At 36.3% G+C, this 15,670-nt stretch overlaps 1 protein-coding gene across 1 annotated transcript in view; it reads left to right on the top strand.

Annotated features, from left to right (window-relative positions):
* The window catches only part of sorcs3a (sortilin related VPS10 domain containing receptor 3a), a 254,741-nt gene that overhangs the window by 155,355 nt on the left and 83,716 nt on the right, over positions 1-15,670 (top strand). The window contains exon 4 of the mRNA XM_060860184.1: positions 3,746-3,904. Within this exon, the coding sequence (XP_060716167.1) occupies positions 3,746-3,904 (159 nt within the window). The remainder of the gene's footprint in view (positions 1-3,745; positions 3,905-15,670) is intronic.

Here is a 15,670-nt window from a genome sequence, read left to right as displayed (position 1 = left end):
TAAGATCTTAACTAAATTTTCCTAGATATTATGAAACATGGAGGTGGATCATTGATTGTTTGGGGGCTTTTGTAGCATGTGGTTATGACTGATGTATTCATGAATTCTGCAAACTACAGTACCAGTATGCTAAAGCACTAAACCTGTTTGCCTCTGCCAAGAGGTTCAAACTTGGCCGTAAAGTTTTCGATAAGAGAAGAAGCCAAACATATTTTCTAATCAACATAGAAATGGAAATCCACATGTACAAACCCAAGACTATAAAGAATTTTAATATGTGGAACCAAAATCCCTATAATGGTACACCGCAGTACAGACTCAGTACTGTTGTTCTTGACGGAGCACAATTATTTGGAAAACAATGAAAAATACACTCACTCTCACTCACTCACTCACTCATCTTCTACCACTTATCCGAACTACCTCGGGTCACGGGGAGCCTGTGCCTATCTCAGGTGTCATCGGGTATCAAGGCAGGATACACCCTGGACGGAGTGCCAACCCATCGCAGGGCACACACACACACACATTCACTCACGCAATCACGCACTATAGACAATTTTCCAGAGATGCCAATCAACCTACCATGCATGTCTTTGGACCGGGGGAGGAAACCGGAGTACCCGGAGGAAACCCCCAAGGCACGGGGAGAACATGCAAACTCCACACACACAAGGCAGAGGCGGGAATCGAACCCACAACCCTGGAGGTGTGAGGCGAACGTGCTAACCACTAAGCCACGTGCCCCCCTATGAAAAATGCACTTTCAGTAATTCCATTAAGTTTTATGCTCTTTTTTACACACCTCCATACAGCTCTGGGTTAAGTACTGAGACCCCACTATGTATTACCAGGTGCAAAATTGTCTCCCGCTAGCAAGACAAACTTCCTTGAAGGACTCCTCCTCTGGCTCAATAAAACTCCAGTTGTATCCTCAAGAATCCAAGGTCAAAAGTAATTTCCCTTCTATAATAAATGCTTTTGCTTAAAATAATGTTATAGAAAATGATTAGCCCCTAAACTTGGCAAATTGCATCTGACAAGCTACGGAGATAGTGGAAACCAGGAGGGGGCCTGTGCCATCTCCTCGAGCCTGTAATGAATGGTAAAATTGGAAGAGCCTCAGCATGCTCAAATCCTGGCTGCAATTCGCCTGGCTGTTTATTGGCACTTAATGAAAAACAATTTATCTAAATCACCGCCTGGAGGGATTCGTAGTTAAAGCTTGGGGAAAGAGGGGTGGGATGTTTGTCAGTGACAAATGCACCCCCTTTTTTTCTCCAATTCAAGTCCATTTGAGTAGGAAAAACCCTGAATAGGCAATGAGAAATATAGCCTCACTGACAGTCTGGCTTCTATAATTTAATTATAATTAGGTATAGGTATCTACGTACTTTCACCCGTTACATTTTTTTTTTTTTTTTTGCTTGATTCTCATTAGCCTGAGATATGTTTATTATTTTGGCAAGAGCGGCACTAATGATAAATATATACTAAAGCATACCCAAGCAGCTCTATTGTCCAAGTAATGATCCTTACTAGAACTGTCGTTTTGATAAGAAGGAAGGAGAATTTTCCCCCCATCCATTTCTACCGTATATATGATTCTAAGATGATATTACCTGCTTGAGGAGATGTAAGTGGCATTCTCCGTTTGCCTTCATCGTGCCTGGTGTTTGCTTATCAATTTTGCACATCCATCCCAGACAGCACAATCCATTAAACCTTCATTCTCGCTGTTAGAATAAGCTGAGTGTGTCTGTCAGAGCTACGAGGTCGGTCATAATAGATCGAATCAATTCCATATGAAATGACCTTTCCTATAGGAAGCCATCACAGGGATTGCGGTCTTAAAGAGTATGCTTGCTTAACCTTTAAATACCAGGGACAACTAAGTTCAACTCATATTAACGCCAAAAACCAGCAATGGGTTCGAGGCAACCTGAACTGTCATTAGTTCACGAGAGAGCAATGTTTCCTTCTGATCTCCAGGACAAGTTGTTATAAGTTTGGAAACTGGACTGATCCCAAATCAGTGTCACTCAAACTCCACTGGGATCGCTTGATGTGACCTTATGAAAAGGATTAGACTCTGGGGACAAGAGGAGAAGCTGTGTAGGCCTTATAAAAGGAGTCCAGCTCATGAAGTCACAACCATGGAAATGAAACAAATCACACAATTATGTTTATTTAGAGAGAGCTAGCAGGCGGAAAACTCTAGTTCCTTAATATTCACAAATTAGCAGGTCACCAAAAGCCAAGCTTTCTTAATGTCTGTAAGTCGTTATCGCTAAAAAAAATTACCACACATTATTTTATCTTTAGCTGGTATTCCACCTTATTTTTCTCTGTATATTACCTGTCTATTTTTTGTCTGTGTATTACAGCATTACAACATTCTAACGAGTTGAAAAGCAAGGTTTTATTATGGAGTATCAAAGTTTTTGCATTCAAACTAGCAATTTACAGCCCAAGAAACTCTAGTTTAATAAGACTTAAATTTATAGTCTGAGATAATTAGAAAATAATAGTTTAACCAGGTCCAAACACATTATTATGCTGTAACCTCAACTACTATATATATATATTAGTTCTGTGTGAACTAATATATATATATATATATATATATTCTGTGTGAGTTCTTCTTATAAAGCAATCTCCTAATCTAATTAACTAAGAAATTGAAGAATCTCAGAAGGAAAAGTAATTAGTAACTAATAAACGGTATAATCCCAGCAGACAAAGCTATTTAAGCTTATCAGCACAACAAACGTCTATGTATGATCCTATATGCTTGTCAGTAAGAATGTTTTTTTAGTATGTTCTCTAAAATGCTTGTTTCCCAACAAGATATTTTCTTTAGCTATTATTTATTGATATAGTTTTAAACATGCATTTATATTTATTTTCATACATATGACGTTTCTGTACAGTCAGTAACACACACACACACACACACACACACACACACACACACACACACACACACGTCTTATAATCTGTCATTAATTCAGAGAAACTGAACTTCACTTTCAGTTAAACTAGATGATTCAATAAATGAAGTGCATTGTATGTAACAGGTAATATTTAAAGCTATATCCACACATTTTTTATTTGTTCAGGGTCACCACAGCGGTATGCATATTAGATTTGGCACAGAATTTGCACTGGATGACTTTCCTGACACAACCCTCCCATTTTTATCCAAGCTTAGGACCGGCACTGAGAGTTAACTCCTCAGAGGCTGGGTTAGCTGGGTTAGGAACTGAACCCAGGCCGTGGCAATGAGAGCGCAGGTTCCTACCGTTGGACCACAAAATATAGTAGAAGTCTTTGCCTGTGATGTGCAAGAATATATGCATACTGTAATATCAGCAAATACTAAAGCCCTCTTTATTCACACTTACATTGTAATAAATAAGTCTATTAAAATATCTACAGCTAAACATTTCTTTCTGCTTAGGCACACTGCCACTATACTGGTAGTGTGTTAAAAGGTACCTATATTTCATATGCATCCTGGATATTGATTGGATGGCAGATAGAATGGATATCCTGATTGGATATCCTGTTAAAACCAGGTTTGTTTGTGATTTTTGTTTTCTGTTTGTAATTTTTTTCCCCATGATCTGAACCACAATGTCATGAAAAACCCTTTAAATATCTAAAAAATATATTTCATTAAAATTATTTAAAAAAAAAACAAAAAAAAACAATTTCCCATCGTCTTTTTTATCTTTCATAGGTGATGGTGTTGACTGACCCAGAGTTCGAAAGCAGCATCCTTATAAGTTCTGACGAAGGAGCCAGCTACCAGAAATACCGTCTCAGTTTCTACGTCCTGAGTCTGCTTTTTCATCCTTCACAGGAGGACTGGGCTCTGGCCTATAGCCACGACCAGAAAGTGAGTTCTGTTTAATGATCTTTCTTTACTTAAAAAACAAAAACAAGAAGATGTATTTCTCCATAAACAAATGTGTGCATATATAACCATCTGTATAATATACATCTCAGATGCTGAGCTAACATTCTGTAGAAATGGACAGATTGCATGCACCATATGCTCATTTCATGCTTACATGTGCTAGAGGTCTTGTTTTAGCATTAAATAATCTCAATTTGCTCTTGGTGTGACTCAAAAGGTCTTTCTCTACATATGCTTAGCCAAGACTGAGCATATCCTTAGCAATGTCACAACATTCCTTATGCTACATATCTACATATTACTCGAGCCCTGACTGACCTTGCAGGACTGCCACTGTACGAGAGGCTTTTCTGTGTGTGTGTGGTGTGTGTGTGTGTGTGTGTGTGTGTGTGTGTGTGTGTGTGTGTGTGTGTGAAACCTAGAAATACAGCTTCTCTTTCAGAACATGTACATCTGAACTTCAGGTGCTGCCTGACCCTTCTATCACTCGTCATCTTCACCTGGATGCTGTAATTATCCAACTCCCCAGTGTTCGGATCGTTCTCTTTTAAGTCTGGTTCCTTCTCAAGATTTCTTCCTCGTGTCATCTCAGGGATATATTCCTCGGTACTGTCGCCTCTGGCGTGCTCATTAGGGATCTAATGCTAGATCCCAGATTTGAGGAAAGCTGCTTTGTGACAATGGTTATTGTTCAATTCTGTTGTACTCTAGGTTTCTAAGGCATTCCAGTGTATTTTCCTAGCTTTGGCATATTTCTACATGTACATATTTGTGTGTTTTATTAGCTAGGCTACTGAAGTCAATGCACGAAACTCCCTGCCCGGTCTATTGGTCTGCTTGCACAGAAAACTAATGAAAGTGACAAATAATATAATTAAACCCCAATGTACAGTACAACAAACAACTCTCCTTAGAAAACAAATTAGTACTGAAATTCCCATCAAACAATGACTAAAGTGCTGGGTTGTGCTTATTCACATTGCACAAAAAGATGTTTGAGTCTGGCTAGCATCTTTATTTTTCTTTGATATGTTATTAAAACTGTGAGCTGGCTGTATGATGCATTAGAAGTAGACTTACAGTATATAATCTTTGTGCAGCATATTGCTGCTTACTTTTGTAAGGGTGTCTGCCTTTCTGTGTGTTCCCGATTCTGAAAAGTTCATCTGACGTGTCATATGGGCAAATGCATTCTGTAGAATAACCTCAAGGAGCATCAATCCAGCAAGAAAAGTATGAACTTGACTAGAGTGTGTTTGTATAGAAACATTCAGAACAGTTCAACAGGAAGCACAGTTTCCTTTCTTTGCCCTCTGTAGACTTCTGTATCTATTTATCTTTTCAGCTGCTTTGAAAATAGAATAATGAAATGTTACACAGACATACAGTCTGTTTGTCTATATTGCCCAGGCATTTGATTTGTCCACCACAGAGACAAACATGTCAATGCTGGTTGCTACCTGTTATGCTAATAGGTGGAATGGCTTCCATAAATTGCCCCAGGTGTGAACAAGTGTGTTTATGGTTTTATGGTTATTTATAGATATGAATGTTAAATGGAATGAAGTTTAATGAATGTGAATTTGTTGTAAAGGGACCAAGTTCTAGATTGAATTATAACATACTTCTCTTTAATGTGTTATCACAAAAATGTATCAAATTAGTGGTGGATTATATATATATATATATATATATATATATATATATATATATATATATATATATATATATATATATATATAATCCACCACTGTATGAATTATATAAATTTTAGAATGGTTGAGTATTGTTTCAAATGTACCACTTATATTATTTTCCCTACATTTATATCATTTGGCAGACATCCATTTCTAGAGTGACTTACATTTATACAACTAAGCATTTGAGGATTAAGGACCTTGATCAAGAGCCCAACAGTGGCAACTTGGAAGGGCTGGGATTTAAAATCTCAAACTTTTGGTCAGTAGGCCACCGTCTTAAACCATTGAGCTACCACTTCCCAGTAGTATAATACATACTATATATGAATATAATACATACTATAGTGTATATATACACTAATTAGAAGTAAAAGCCATTTCCCAGTCCATAGCAAATGCTAAAGCTAGCAGAATACTTACAATTTTTTAAAATGTTGAAATATAAATCAGACAAGCTGGTTAATTTTTTAGATGTCTTGTCCACCAGTGTGTTGTCAGCCATCTTGAAATTTTTCAAGGTGTCTGGTAGCCCCACCTTTCTTTTGCTAATGTAAAGCGGTGACTGCTGAATGGAACATCCAATCATTCCACACTATTTATTTATTTTTTTCAGCTGAATAAGCACATCATCTTAATGTGCAAAGTTCTTGTGAGAATTTTCAGTATGAACACGATACTTACACTGTTTATAACACATTATAGAATTGTGTATAGGAAGAGAATTTGGAGTTTTAACATGTAACCTTAGCGTTAACATGTAATGAACTTGAAGTTCACTAGGTTGATCAGCAGTCCATTAACTGGTGAAAAAAATCTGGCCAGAAAAATTCACCTAAACCTTCAGCCCTCTGAATATGGTCGCAGATCAGCAGAAAAAGGTCAACATGAGTTCAGCATATTATTTGTTTTGTTTCTATTTTTTCTTTTGTGTATTGGCCTGCCCATATAAATGAAGGGTCATTTGGCAGAGGAATGTGGTAATGGCTATGGCAGCTCAACTGAGTCACTGGTGGATAATGGTGAAAAATAATAAAATAGATAAACCCCACCTCAAGTACTTTTGGCTCTCAGCGTTTTTCCCCAGCCTTCTAATCACCTGAGCTAAACAAGAGTCCTGGACAAAAGCTCAGCAGCATTAGAGCCTTGTTATGTGAAAGGCCATCTCAGTTATTCACAAACAAACAAACGTCTAAGACAGGTCTCTTGTGCTTTGTCAACGGGTGCAGAATAATAGGAGTAAATACATGAAATATAAGAGAAACAACAGGAAAACTTCAGTTAAATGTCTCTTGAGTTGCATTCGAATATATTTCACTGAACCTCCTCCACAAAGACGGTGGAAGGGGGGGCTTGACCTTCATACTGACTTCCAGAACGGATGTGTTAGTTTACTGTTTTATTCACATCAAGGTCTTCTTATTATGCAATCTCTAGTGAGGAGGCACAGGAGGCAAGATTTGCATATGCACTTTTGCTTCAGGGTTTGGTTTAGGTGCTCTTCGGATTTTCTAGAAAAATCTTGCACTTTAGTTTGATAAGAGTGTGTGAGAAGGAAAAGTGGAACCATCTCAGCAATAAAAGAAAGTATTTTACATGTAATAGGTGGAACCTACAGATATTGTGTTATCTCTATAAAATGATCATGATAGTAATAAATAAAGAATTATGATTGTAGCTTTTTAGGTTTAGTCTTTTTCTATCAAGATTAACCCTTGTATGTTGTTCGGGTCTGTGGGACCCATATTCATAAACATCAATAGTTTTGAAAAACTTTGCTTCCTTGTAAATTTGTTTTTTTCTTCACTGATAACTTGAATAAATTTGATTTTCTTTTTTATTACATTTTATTAAAAAACAACAAAAAACGAGTAGCACTTTAATTAAAAAATGTGATGTAATAAAGGTAAAGGGCAAATATTCACCATATATGCTGTTTATATTGCTTGTAATTGGGATGAAGTAAACATCTGTAAAGTATTTAGACATAACATTTTTGATTGTGTTGTACACCCAAAAATGCAGCGGTTCCACCAGACCCACCAACACTGGCTGAGTAACAAAAATACGAACAACATACTGTACAAGGGTTAAGATTTTGATTAATTTCTTATGACAGGAAACAAATTTGAGATTCATCAAGGGTTGCAGAATTAAGAATTGACTGAAAAAACAGGACACTAAGGTCCAGATTATAGTCAGAGAGACAAAGACAAAGACCGCCTGGACACGCTAAACATATGTTGGACTATTATACTATGTGTGTGCAAGGGACACACTTGAGACAATATGGGTAATCCCCAATGATGAGTTAAGAAATAAAAGCATAAAAAACAAGAGCAAGGGCAAAGCATTGTGACCCAGTAAAACAGGTACATGTACATCCTGGGATTGTGAATGCCTTAAACTCCTCAGAGCCTTTAGCAGCTCTGAAGGTGGATTCTTTGACCAGTGGGCTGAGAGGAACTGGAGTATGGTTTGCATAAACTAGAGCTGATGTTGAGAGAGAAAGAATATTCGCAAGAGACACAAAGGTTTAATCTGTTTCCCAACATAGAATCTAGGCAGCACTAGTCATGACCTTGGTTTAAGATAAAATGGATATAAAAAGAGTCTAAAAAAATTGTGACCCAGAAAACTAGATGTGTGTACATACTGCATGAATTTACAACTTATCATCAATAAGAAAAAAAGAAATTACAGTAAATTGGTCTAAAAGTGTAGTCCAGGTGTCTAGTATCTGATCAAGTTCTTCTGACATGCTACAGTGTGCATTAATAGTAATTAATAATTGTGTCAATCTAGCAAATCCATGACAGCAATTTGTCAGTGTTTAACATTTACACTCCTCAGCACTATTGAAGTCCCCTCCATGAGTGATGTCTTCGCCAATCAATGAAAGGTTTCATGATTAAGTACCATGTTAGCTTGTTAGCGGTGTTAATGGCCATGTTAATGGTGTTTTTATTAGAAAGTACATGATCCTAGCAATGTGAAAGGGTGATTAGCTGGAAGTAATTCTCAATAAATGCTCGCTGTTACAGGAAGTTTACTAGGAAGAAGTGACACTACATGTTTGTGAAAGAGACTACAGGAAATCCAATAAGCACCTTGGACTAAAAAAATTTAAAACAGTCTCAAAGACCATGTAAAGTTTCCTTCATCAAAATCAGAGAAAAGGGTTTAATAAATTAGCTGAAGTAACCAGAGATCATTTCTAATGGTTTTCTTAAGTGCCTGTGGAGGAGACAAATAAAAAAGCACTTAAAAGGAAGAAGGCAAACCAAAAAGCTTTACTGGTCTGCAGGAGGCTTCTAAAATGTGAAATTCCACTTCTGATCAAAGTAAAACTACTTATTTCATGATTCACATGAAATGCCTTGAGTTATTTTTTAGAAGATTTTCCCCCCTATATTTTATTTTTGAAAACAGATGGACAGTCTCTTGCTTTAGAAGCTCATGCTCTGCATCCATATTCATATTGTGAAGTTTAACAGATGGTGCATGGTGGGTAAGAAGGGTAAAAATGAGAGACTTTAAAACAAACTTAAAAAAAAAATAATAATAAAATATAGGCTCTGTTATATTTAGATTCTCTCAGTATCACTCAGTATTAAATTCATCTTTAGTTCACAGCCCTGTTCAGTTAAAGAACTGGACTATGACTAGTGCAATACTGTATTCTGTTAATGCATCTTATATTTCTTCTCTCTTCTATTTATTTATTTATTTATTTATTTATTTATTTATTTATTTATTTATTTATTTATTTATTTATATTTATTTATATTTCATTTAAGTGCATACTCAGGATTTAGTAGTGTGATATACTTAAAAAAAAAACCCATCACAGGGCACACACACACACTCATTCACTCACGCAATTACACACTACAGACAATTTTCCAGAGATGCCAATGCATGTCTTTGGACTGAGGGGGGAAACCGGAGTACCCGGAGGAAACCCCCGAGGCACGGGGAGAACATGCAAACTCCACACACACAAGGCGGAGGCGGGAATCGAACCCCCAACCCTGGAGGTGTGAGGCAAACGTGCTAACCACTAAGCCACCGTGCCACCGTACTTTATCTAGTGCCATGCTATTGGCCCATAATCTCTTTTTTCTCTTCTCTATTAGTGTTACACTGAAGTTATGATGTTATAAATGAACTTATTTTTTGAACTGATGAATTAAGTGCAGGTTGGAAATATCCTCTGAGACATTCCTGGGTGTATTTCTGAATTTAGAATTCAGACATTTCATCTCAGGAGATGGTTATTTCATCTTAGGAGATGTCAACAGGGCAAAAACAGTCAGCAATGTGTGTATTTGTGTAGAGAAAAATGTGTAGAGAGATACTGTACAGATGCAGAGAGGACAAAGCAGAGATTGACAAGCAGATTAAAATTTGCTTTTAAGATGGTTTTCAGCTCTAATACATGGCAACATCTGGTGCTCAGAAATAGGGAGATAGTCCAAACCCAAATCAGTTTTTTTTTTTATTGATATTTTTACTGCCTTTTTTGTGTGACAATTATCAAACGCAGTAGCAAAATGGATTTCCACACATTCACACTTGTTAATAAAATAGCATGAATGTGTAACCAAATGATTGATTGTACAGTCAAGAGTCAATGATGAATGAAACAGGTCACATCTCAACAGTAAAAAATTGGAAAAGAAAGAATCTAGTACAGTATTGTTGCCATTTAAGAGGGCAAGTTGATGACTAGATGAATGCAGGAGGAAAAATCTGGGTAGGCATCTGGTTAGCCGCTTAGCACAATGAACAATAGAAAAATGCTTCATGCAATGGAAGAGTACCTGAAAGTCTTTCTCAGACTAATCATTTCTGGGAATGGAAAAAATGAACCTTCCTGTCTGACTATTCTTCTGTGTAACTGTAAAAGAGTGGAAATGAAGGTGTTCATGGAGCTAAAAATATAATCTTAAAAATAAAAAGTGCTTGTTGTTTTCACTCTCGGGAATTAGGCATTAAACTGTATTTTCCTTGTTGTAGATGACGAACTCTCCTTTGTATATTTAGTGTGTTTCTTTAAGGCACATTTTATTTGCTGTTAATCAGCTTTTGAGAGAAAGTTTTAACAGTAAATTGGAGGTCTTAATGCTTCAGTTCAGTTAATTTAATTATTTAATTATTTATTTTTTTCATTTTATGAAAAATACATAATAAAGATATTTAAAATGGGATTTAACTCCTTTAGTTACAAAAGGATAATTACAGAAAGGACTTTGTGGACTAGGTGCTGAACATGGAAAGAATCAGTGTTAGTAGAGAAAAGGTACAAAGGTCTTAGGATGTATCCAGGGGTTTTATATTTGGTGTCCATGGTGGTCAGGATGCATCAAATTTACCAACATGAGATTTGTATTTAGACTTGGTGACTTGCTGGAAAATCAAAAATAGCATAAACTTTTAGGTTGGGAAGTTTGGACATATTATGGGATGTATGAAACATCAAAGTTTCTCAGGATTTTATTTTAATACAGATTTCCTCTTTTCCTCAGTTCATATCTCCATTCCTATTCTATCTCTTTTTCTATATTCTCTCTCCAGAATGTGAACTGGAGCCATTGACAACTCTGACATTTACTCACATAATCAGGTACTGCACTGTGTTACTGTTCAATGCCAACAGAATTCTTAAACTATAAAAGAGACCCTGTTTGGTTTTATATAAATGGATTGCCTATGGAAAAAGCTGTGTTTGTTCAACAGGTAAATAATATGTGATAAAACATGAAATTCACGCTTGTGGTGATTTCAATTGAGGAATTTTTTTAGTATCATTTTTTTTTTTTTTTTTTTTTTTTTTGCTAAAATTCCATACATTTTTAAAATTCCTGAATTTTTAACATGGAAAACCACAAATGGACCAGAAATAGTCTAACATGTCTTACCTCACCCTCAAGTTATACTTATCTGATATATTCTAGGTTTTGACTATAGCCAGTTTTTCATTTACATTAATCTGTCTGAGGAAAGATTACAGTATAATGTGGATTCTTTGCCTAAGGAAAATGTCAGTGAGGTTTCCAGGAAAAAACTGCACCAAGCCTGATGTGATTTTTACCTCGCAATCTCAGCCATGTTAAACATAATCACTCAAATATTGGAAATGATACCAATAAATCTACGTACACTGTACTGAATGTCTATCAAAAATACTGAAGAGAATATTATGAATTTAGTTCAGTTTGTATATCACAAACAGGTCTTGCACTGCTAATTGTTGAAGATGTAGCATATGTAGTTAAGTGCACTCGGGCATTTGGAGTACAGACACAGCATAAAAATGCAAGGATTAAATTATGCTAAAGGCTCTTGAAAGTTCTACTGTGACTTTGTGACACTTTGCTGCAGCACGAGTCAGTGGCCCTTATATATGCACATTATATATCAAAAGTGTCTGCTGTTTATCCAGTAAGGCAAATACTTGACAGAATATAATACAAGATGTAGAAAAACTTTCTGTCCATGTCCTTTAATTAGCTAGCTCCTAACAAGCATTTTTACATACGTCCTTTCTTGAAGCACCATTAGTATATATTATCCTGGCAACCAGTGAGCTGCTGATGAGCCTTATGTACATAATTGCATGTAATTTGATCATCAGTATGAAGTAAAAACACACAGCTATGCGAACTGAAAGCCTGTTTTTAGAAATGCGGAGGTTAGAGAGTCGCTCCGTGAGATGATTTTATAACACTTCAAAAGATAGTTATTGACTCAGCCTGTTTTAATATAGAAATAAAAAAGCTGAATAAAAATATGTGGTGAATTATTCACATTTACAGAGATTTGCCAAACAAAATATGATTTTCACCTAGAGCTGAACTGCTTGAGAATGTCAAGAGGATACATTAGCTGCTAGAGATTTGCTGGTATTGCACTTTTCAGGGATAGAACTTTAGCTCCAATGTCCCCAAACAGCATTTGGGCTTTTAGTGGAGGGTAAAACTGATGATAGGTTTGCCTCAGTCCCTTAGATACAGTATCTCTTAGATATTCTCATATGCTACAAACAAACTTAACAAGTCTTTCCTCAGTTAGAACTTAATTTGTTTGTAAACCGGGAAAATAGTTATAGATGAAGTGTAAGCAGTTAGCTCACTAGCTGACCTGAAAAGGTTATTTTCATTGTTTTATGTTAACCAAGTTCATTGAATGAAAGGAAACATTTATCTTGCATTCACTCATTAAAAGACAATAAATCTAGCTAACTATTATGTTGGAAAATGTCTAGCCATTAGTATTGTGGCTATGGACCTACTTTTGAGCTCATTAGCTATATTGCATAGCTAGCTAATTAGCTAGCTGTATACTGACTCCTACAGGCTCATGCTTCATTGTTATAATAAGATTAAACTTTAGCTATCATTTCTGTCTCTCTTAAACCTTAAGTAAATAATTTTTGTAATTTAGAACTGGATACCCATTCGTCGTTAAGCATTTTTCTAGGCTATCTGGGTATAGATAGCTAACTCAGAAGTCATTTTTGTGAGCAATTATGAAAGAAGTACATGGGGATATGTGTTGTAATTTGCTTATATGTTTAGGTTGTTCCATTGCTTTGCATTGCTTCCATTCAATTCATGTGCAATGTTAACAATAAACTGTTTATGTATATTGTATAGTTTCTAGTGCTTTATTAGAGCATCAAAATCGATTTCTTTTTTCTTTTTTTTTCTTCTTTTTTTAAGCATGACGTTTATTTGCTCAGAATAACCTTTTCATGCGCCACTACTAATTTCCAAGACATGGCTTGCACCAAACAGATACTAGTACATCTGGATAAGCCCAGAAACCTAGAGGATTATATGTATTATAGATCTGTGAAAGCAGGTTCAGAAATGAAATGTTGTGCTATGGGAAAAAGGATTTTAAGAAAGATAGATGATGAAAATTGTAACTGCAAGTTTATTGCAAGTGGCATGCAGTGCTTTGTCAGAAAGACGCTTCAGGGTCAAGTATATATCTCCTAAATGGACATTCCTATTTTTCAGATCTAGCGACAGGTAAAGCAAAGGAAAAAAAAACTGTTTACTTTTATCCAAATACTAAGAACAACCATTGGCTGTTTTTCTATATAACGCTTCCTGACAGTTTTTTTTCAGTCAGTCCCCAGGAAACACACAGCGAAGCAATGCAGCCATGTCACCGCAACACTCTCTTTCTTCTTCTAAACATCTAAACAATGTAGCAGTTAATCTCTGCTAATGATACAAATACATGCTGCTAATTATTTCTCACACTATCTTTGCATAGCAAATATTCCACCCGCAAAAGCTGTAGGGACGTTCTTTGCAACAAAAGAATGTGGGAAGAGGGAAAAAAAAGTTATCCGTTACGCACCAGTTTTAGCTGCAGCCTTTGCATAAGTGTGGATGAGTCTTCCACGCTGGAGAGGTTCGGGGAGATTAACGGGGTGTTATATGCTCCATGTCTAATAGGAGCCAGTGGATTTGTGCACGTTAAAGCTGAGCATAAAGGATCATCTGTTTAATCCTGAAATAACACCTTTTTATACACAGCCACACTGGCTGAGTCATATTGAGAGGCCATATGTGTGGAATGTCTGCTATCCAGTGATAGGTGAATTCTCATAAAGGGCAGCCTTGTGAGATGAAATAGGGATGTTCAACTTCAGTGTCTCTTTGTATGTCTTTGTACAGTATGTATAAGGATTTCTGATCCTGTATGTAAAGCTTTATCTTACATATTTTTTTTTAAATTCTTCTAAAACTCTTGTACTGTATGTGAGTATAGACTTGGACAAAGGCCCAGTCAGATTTCTTGAAACGAGACATACCCGAGACTCAAAAGAAACATTTTATTGACTTTCAGTATTAAACATCAACCTACCACAGCCACTAGTGTTGTTCTACTTTAGAGCCATTAGGGACTTGTATCCTCATGAGTTGTTTATTTTGACTCAGCCCAAATGAAAGGGAAGTTAAAAACAGCTATGAATCACAGAGTTAGTGGAGAAGGTCAATTTATAACCCTTTAGCCCAAACGAACATGAGCTCCATTTAAACTGCAATTCCAAGCAACAGATGCTGTCTCTGAGCTGTAACCCTGATCAGTGAAGGACTGCATTAGATGCATGTATCTACAAAATGGAAGCTTGCTTAAGTGCTAAATCATGTGCAATGTCACGTTCATTCGTTCATCTTGGGTAAGTGCTTTATCCTGGTCAGGGTCAGTGTGCTTGATGTGTATGATGTGTACTGTATGTATTACAGCTTATGGGAGTACCACACAATACAAAAAATTAGTCTACTAGTTGTTGTTTCGATTGAAAAACAAGTTACATATTAGCTTTAATTCTTTCTTAAGTAATCTAGGGATGTTGTAGCCAAATATTTAAGGTGTTGGACTACTAATTGGAAGGTTGTGAGTTCAAATACCATGTCTACCAGGCTGCCAGTGCTGGGCCCTTGAGCAACTCTCAATTGCTAATTTGTATAAAAAAATGAGATAAAAATGTAAGTCGATCTGGATAAGGTTGTCTGCCAAATGCTGGAAATGTCAATAATCTTTGGAATAAATGAATAAATACATTTTTAAAATGATACTATTTAAGAATGTTTATATTCCAAATCCTTACTCCAATGGACGACTTGATAGCTGAAATTGTTTAATCTAAAAAATGTGCAGGATGATGCAGGTACTCCTTATGACTTAACGATGGGTAAAGGATGTGATGTCTACAACAGTGTCTGGGAGGTTTTTCAGCGATGCTGCATCAGTCTGGCTCGGTTTCTTTGAGATTGCATAATCACAGACTTTAATCAAGCCAAATAGAATTGGAAAACGATGTGCAACATGCAGCTATGAAAGCACTCAGCACTGGTCACGAAAGAATTCACTTGATCACAGGGCACAGATTTTATTTCAGTTTTATTAAGCTGTTAAAGACAACACAACACTGTGGGGCCTCTGGGTAACTTAATTGCCTTGAGAGACTGCTTCAAGCAAAATGATTTCAAAGGGTTAATGGTCAATTAAAGCAAGACTT

This window comes from Tachysurus vachellii, chromosome 24 (assembly GCF_030014155.1).
Source record: "Tachysurus vachellii isolate PV-2020 chromosome 24, HZAU_Pvac_v1, whole genome shotgun sequence".
Classification (NCBI taxonomy): Eukaryota; Metazoa; Chordata; class Actinopteri; order Siluriformes; family Bagridae; genus Tachysurus; species Tachysurus vachellii.
The sequence above is the reverse complement of the archived record's forward strand: the minus strand, read 5'-3'. Positions and strand labels throughout refer to the sequence as shown.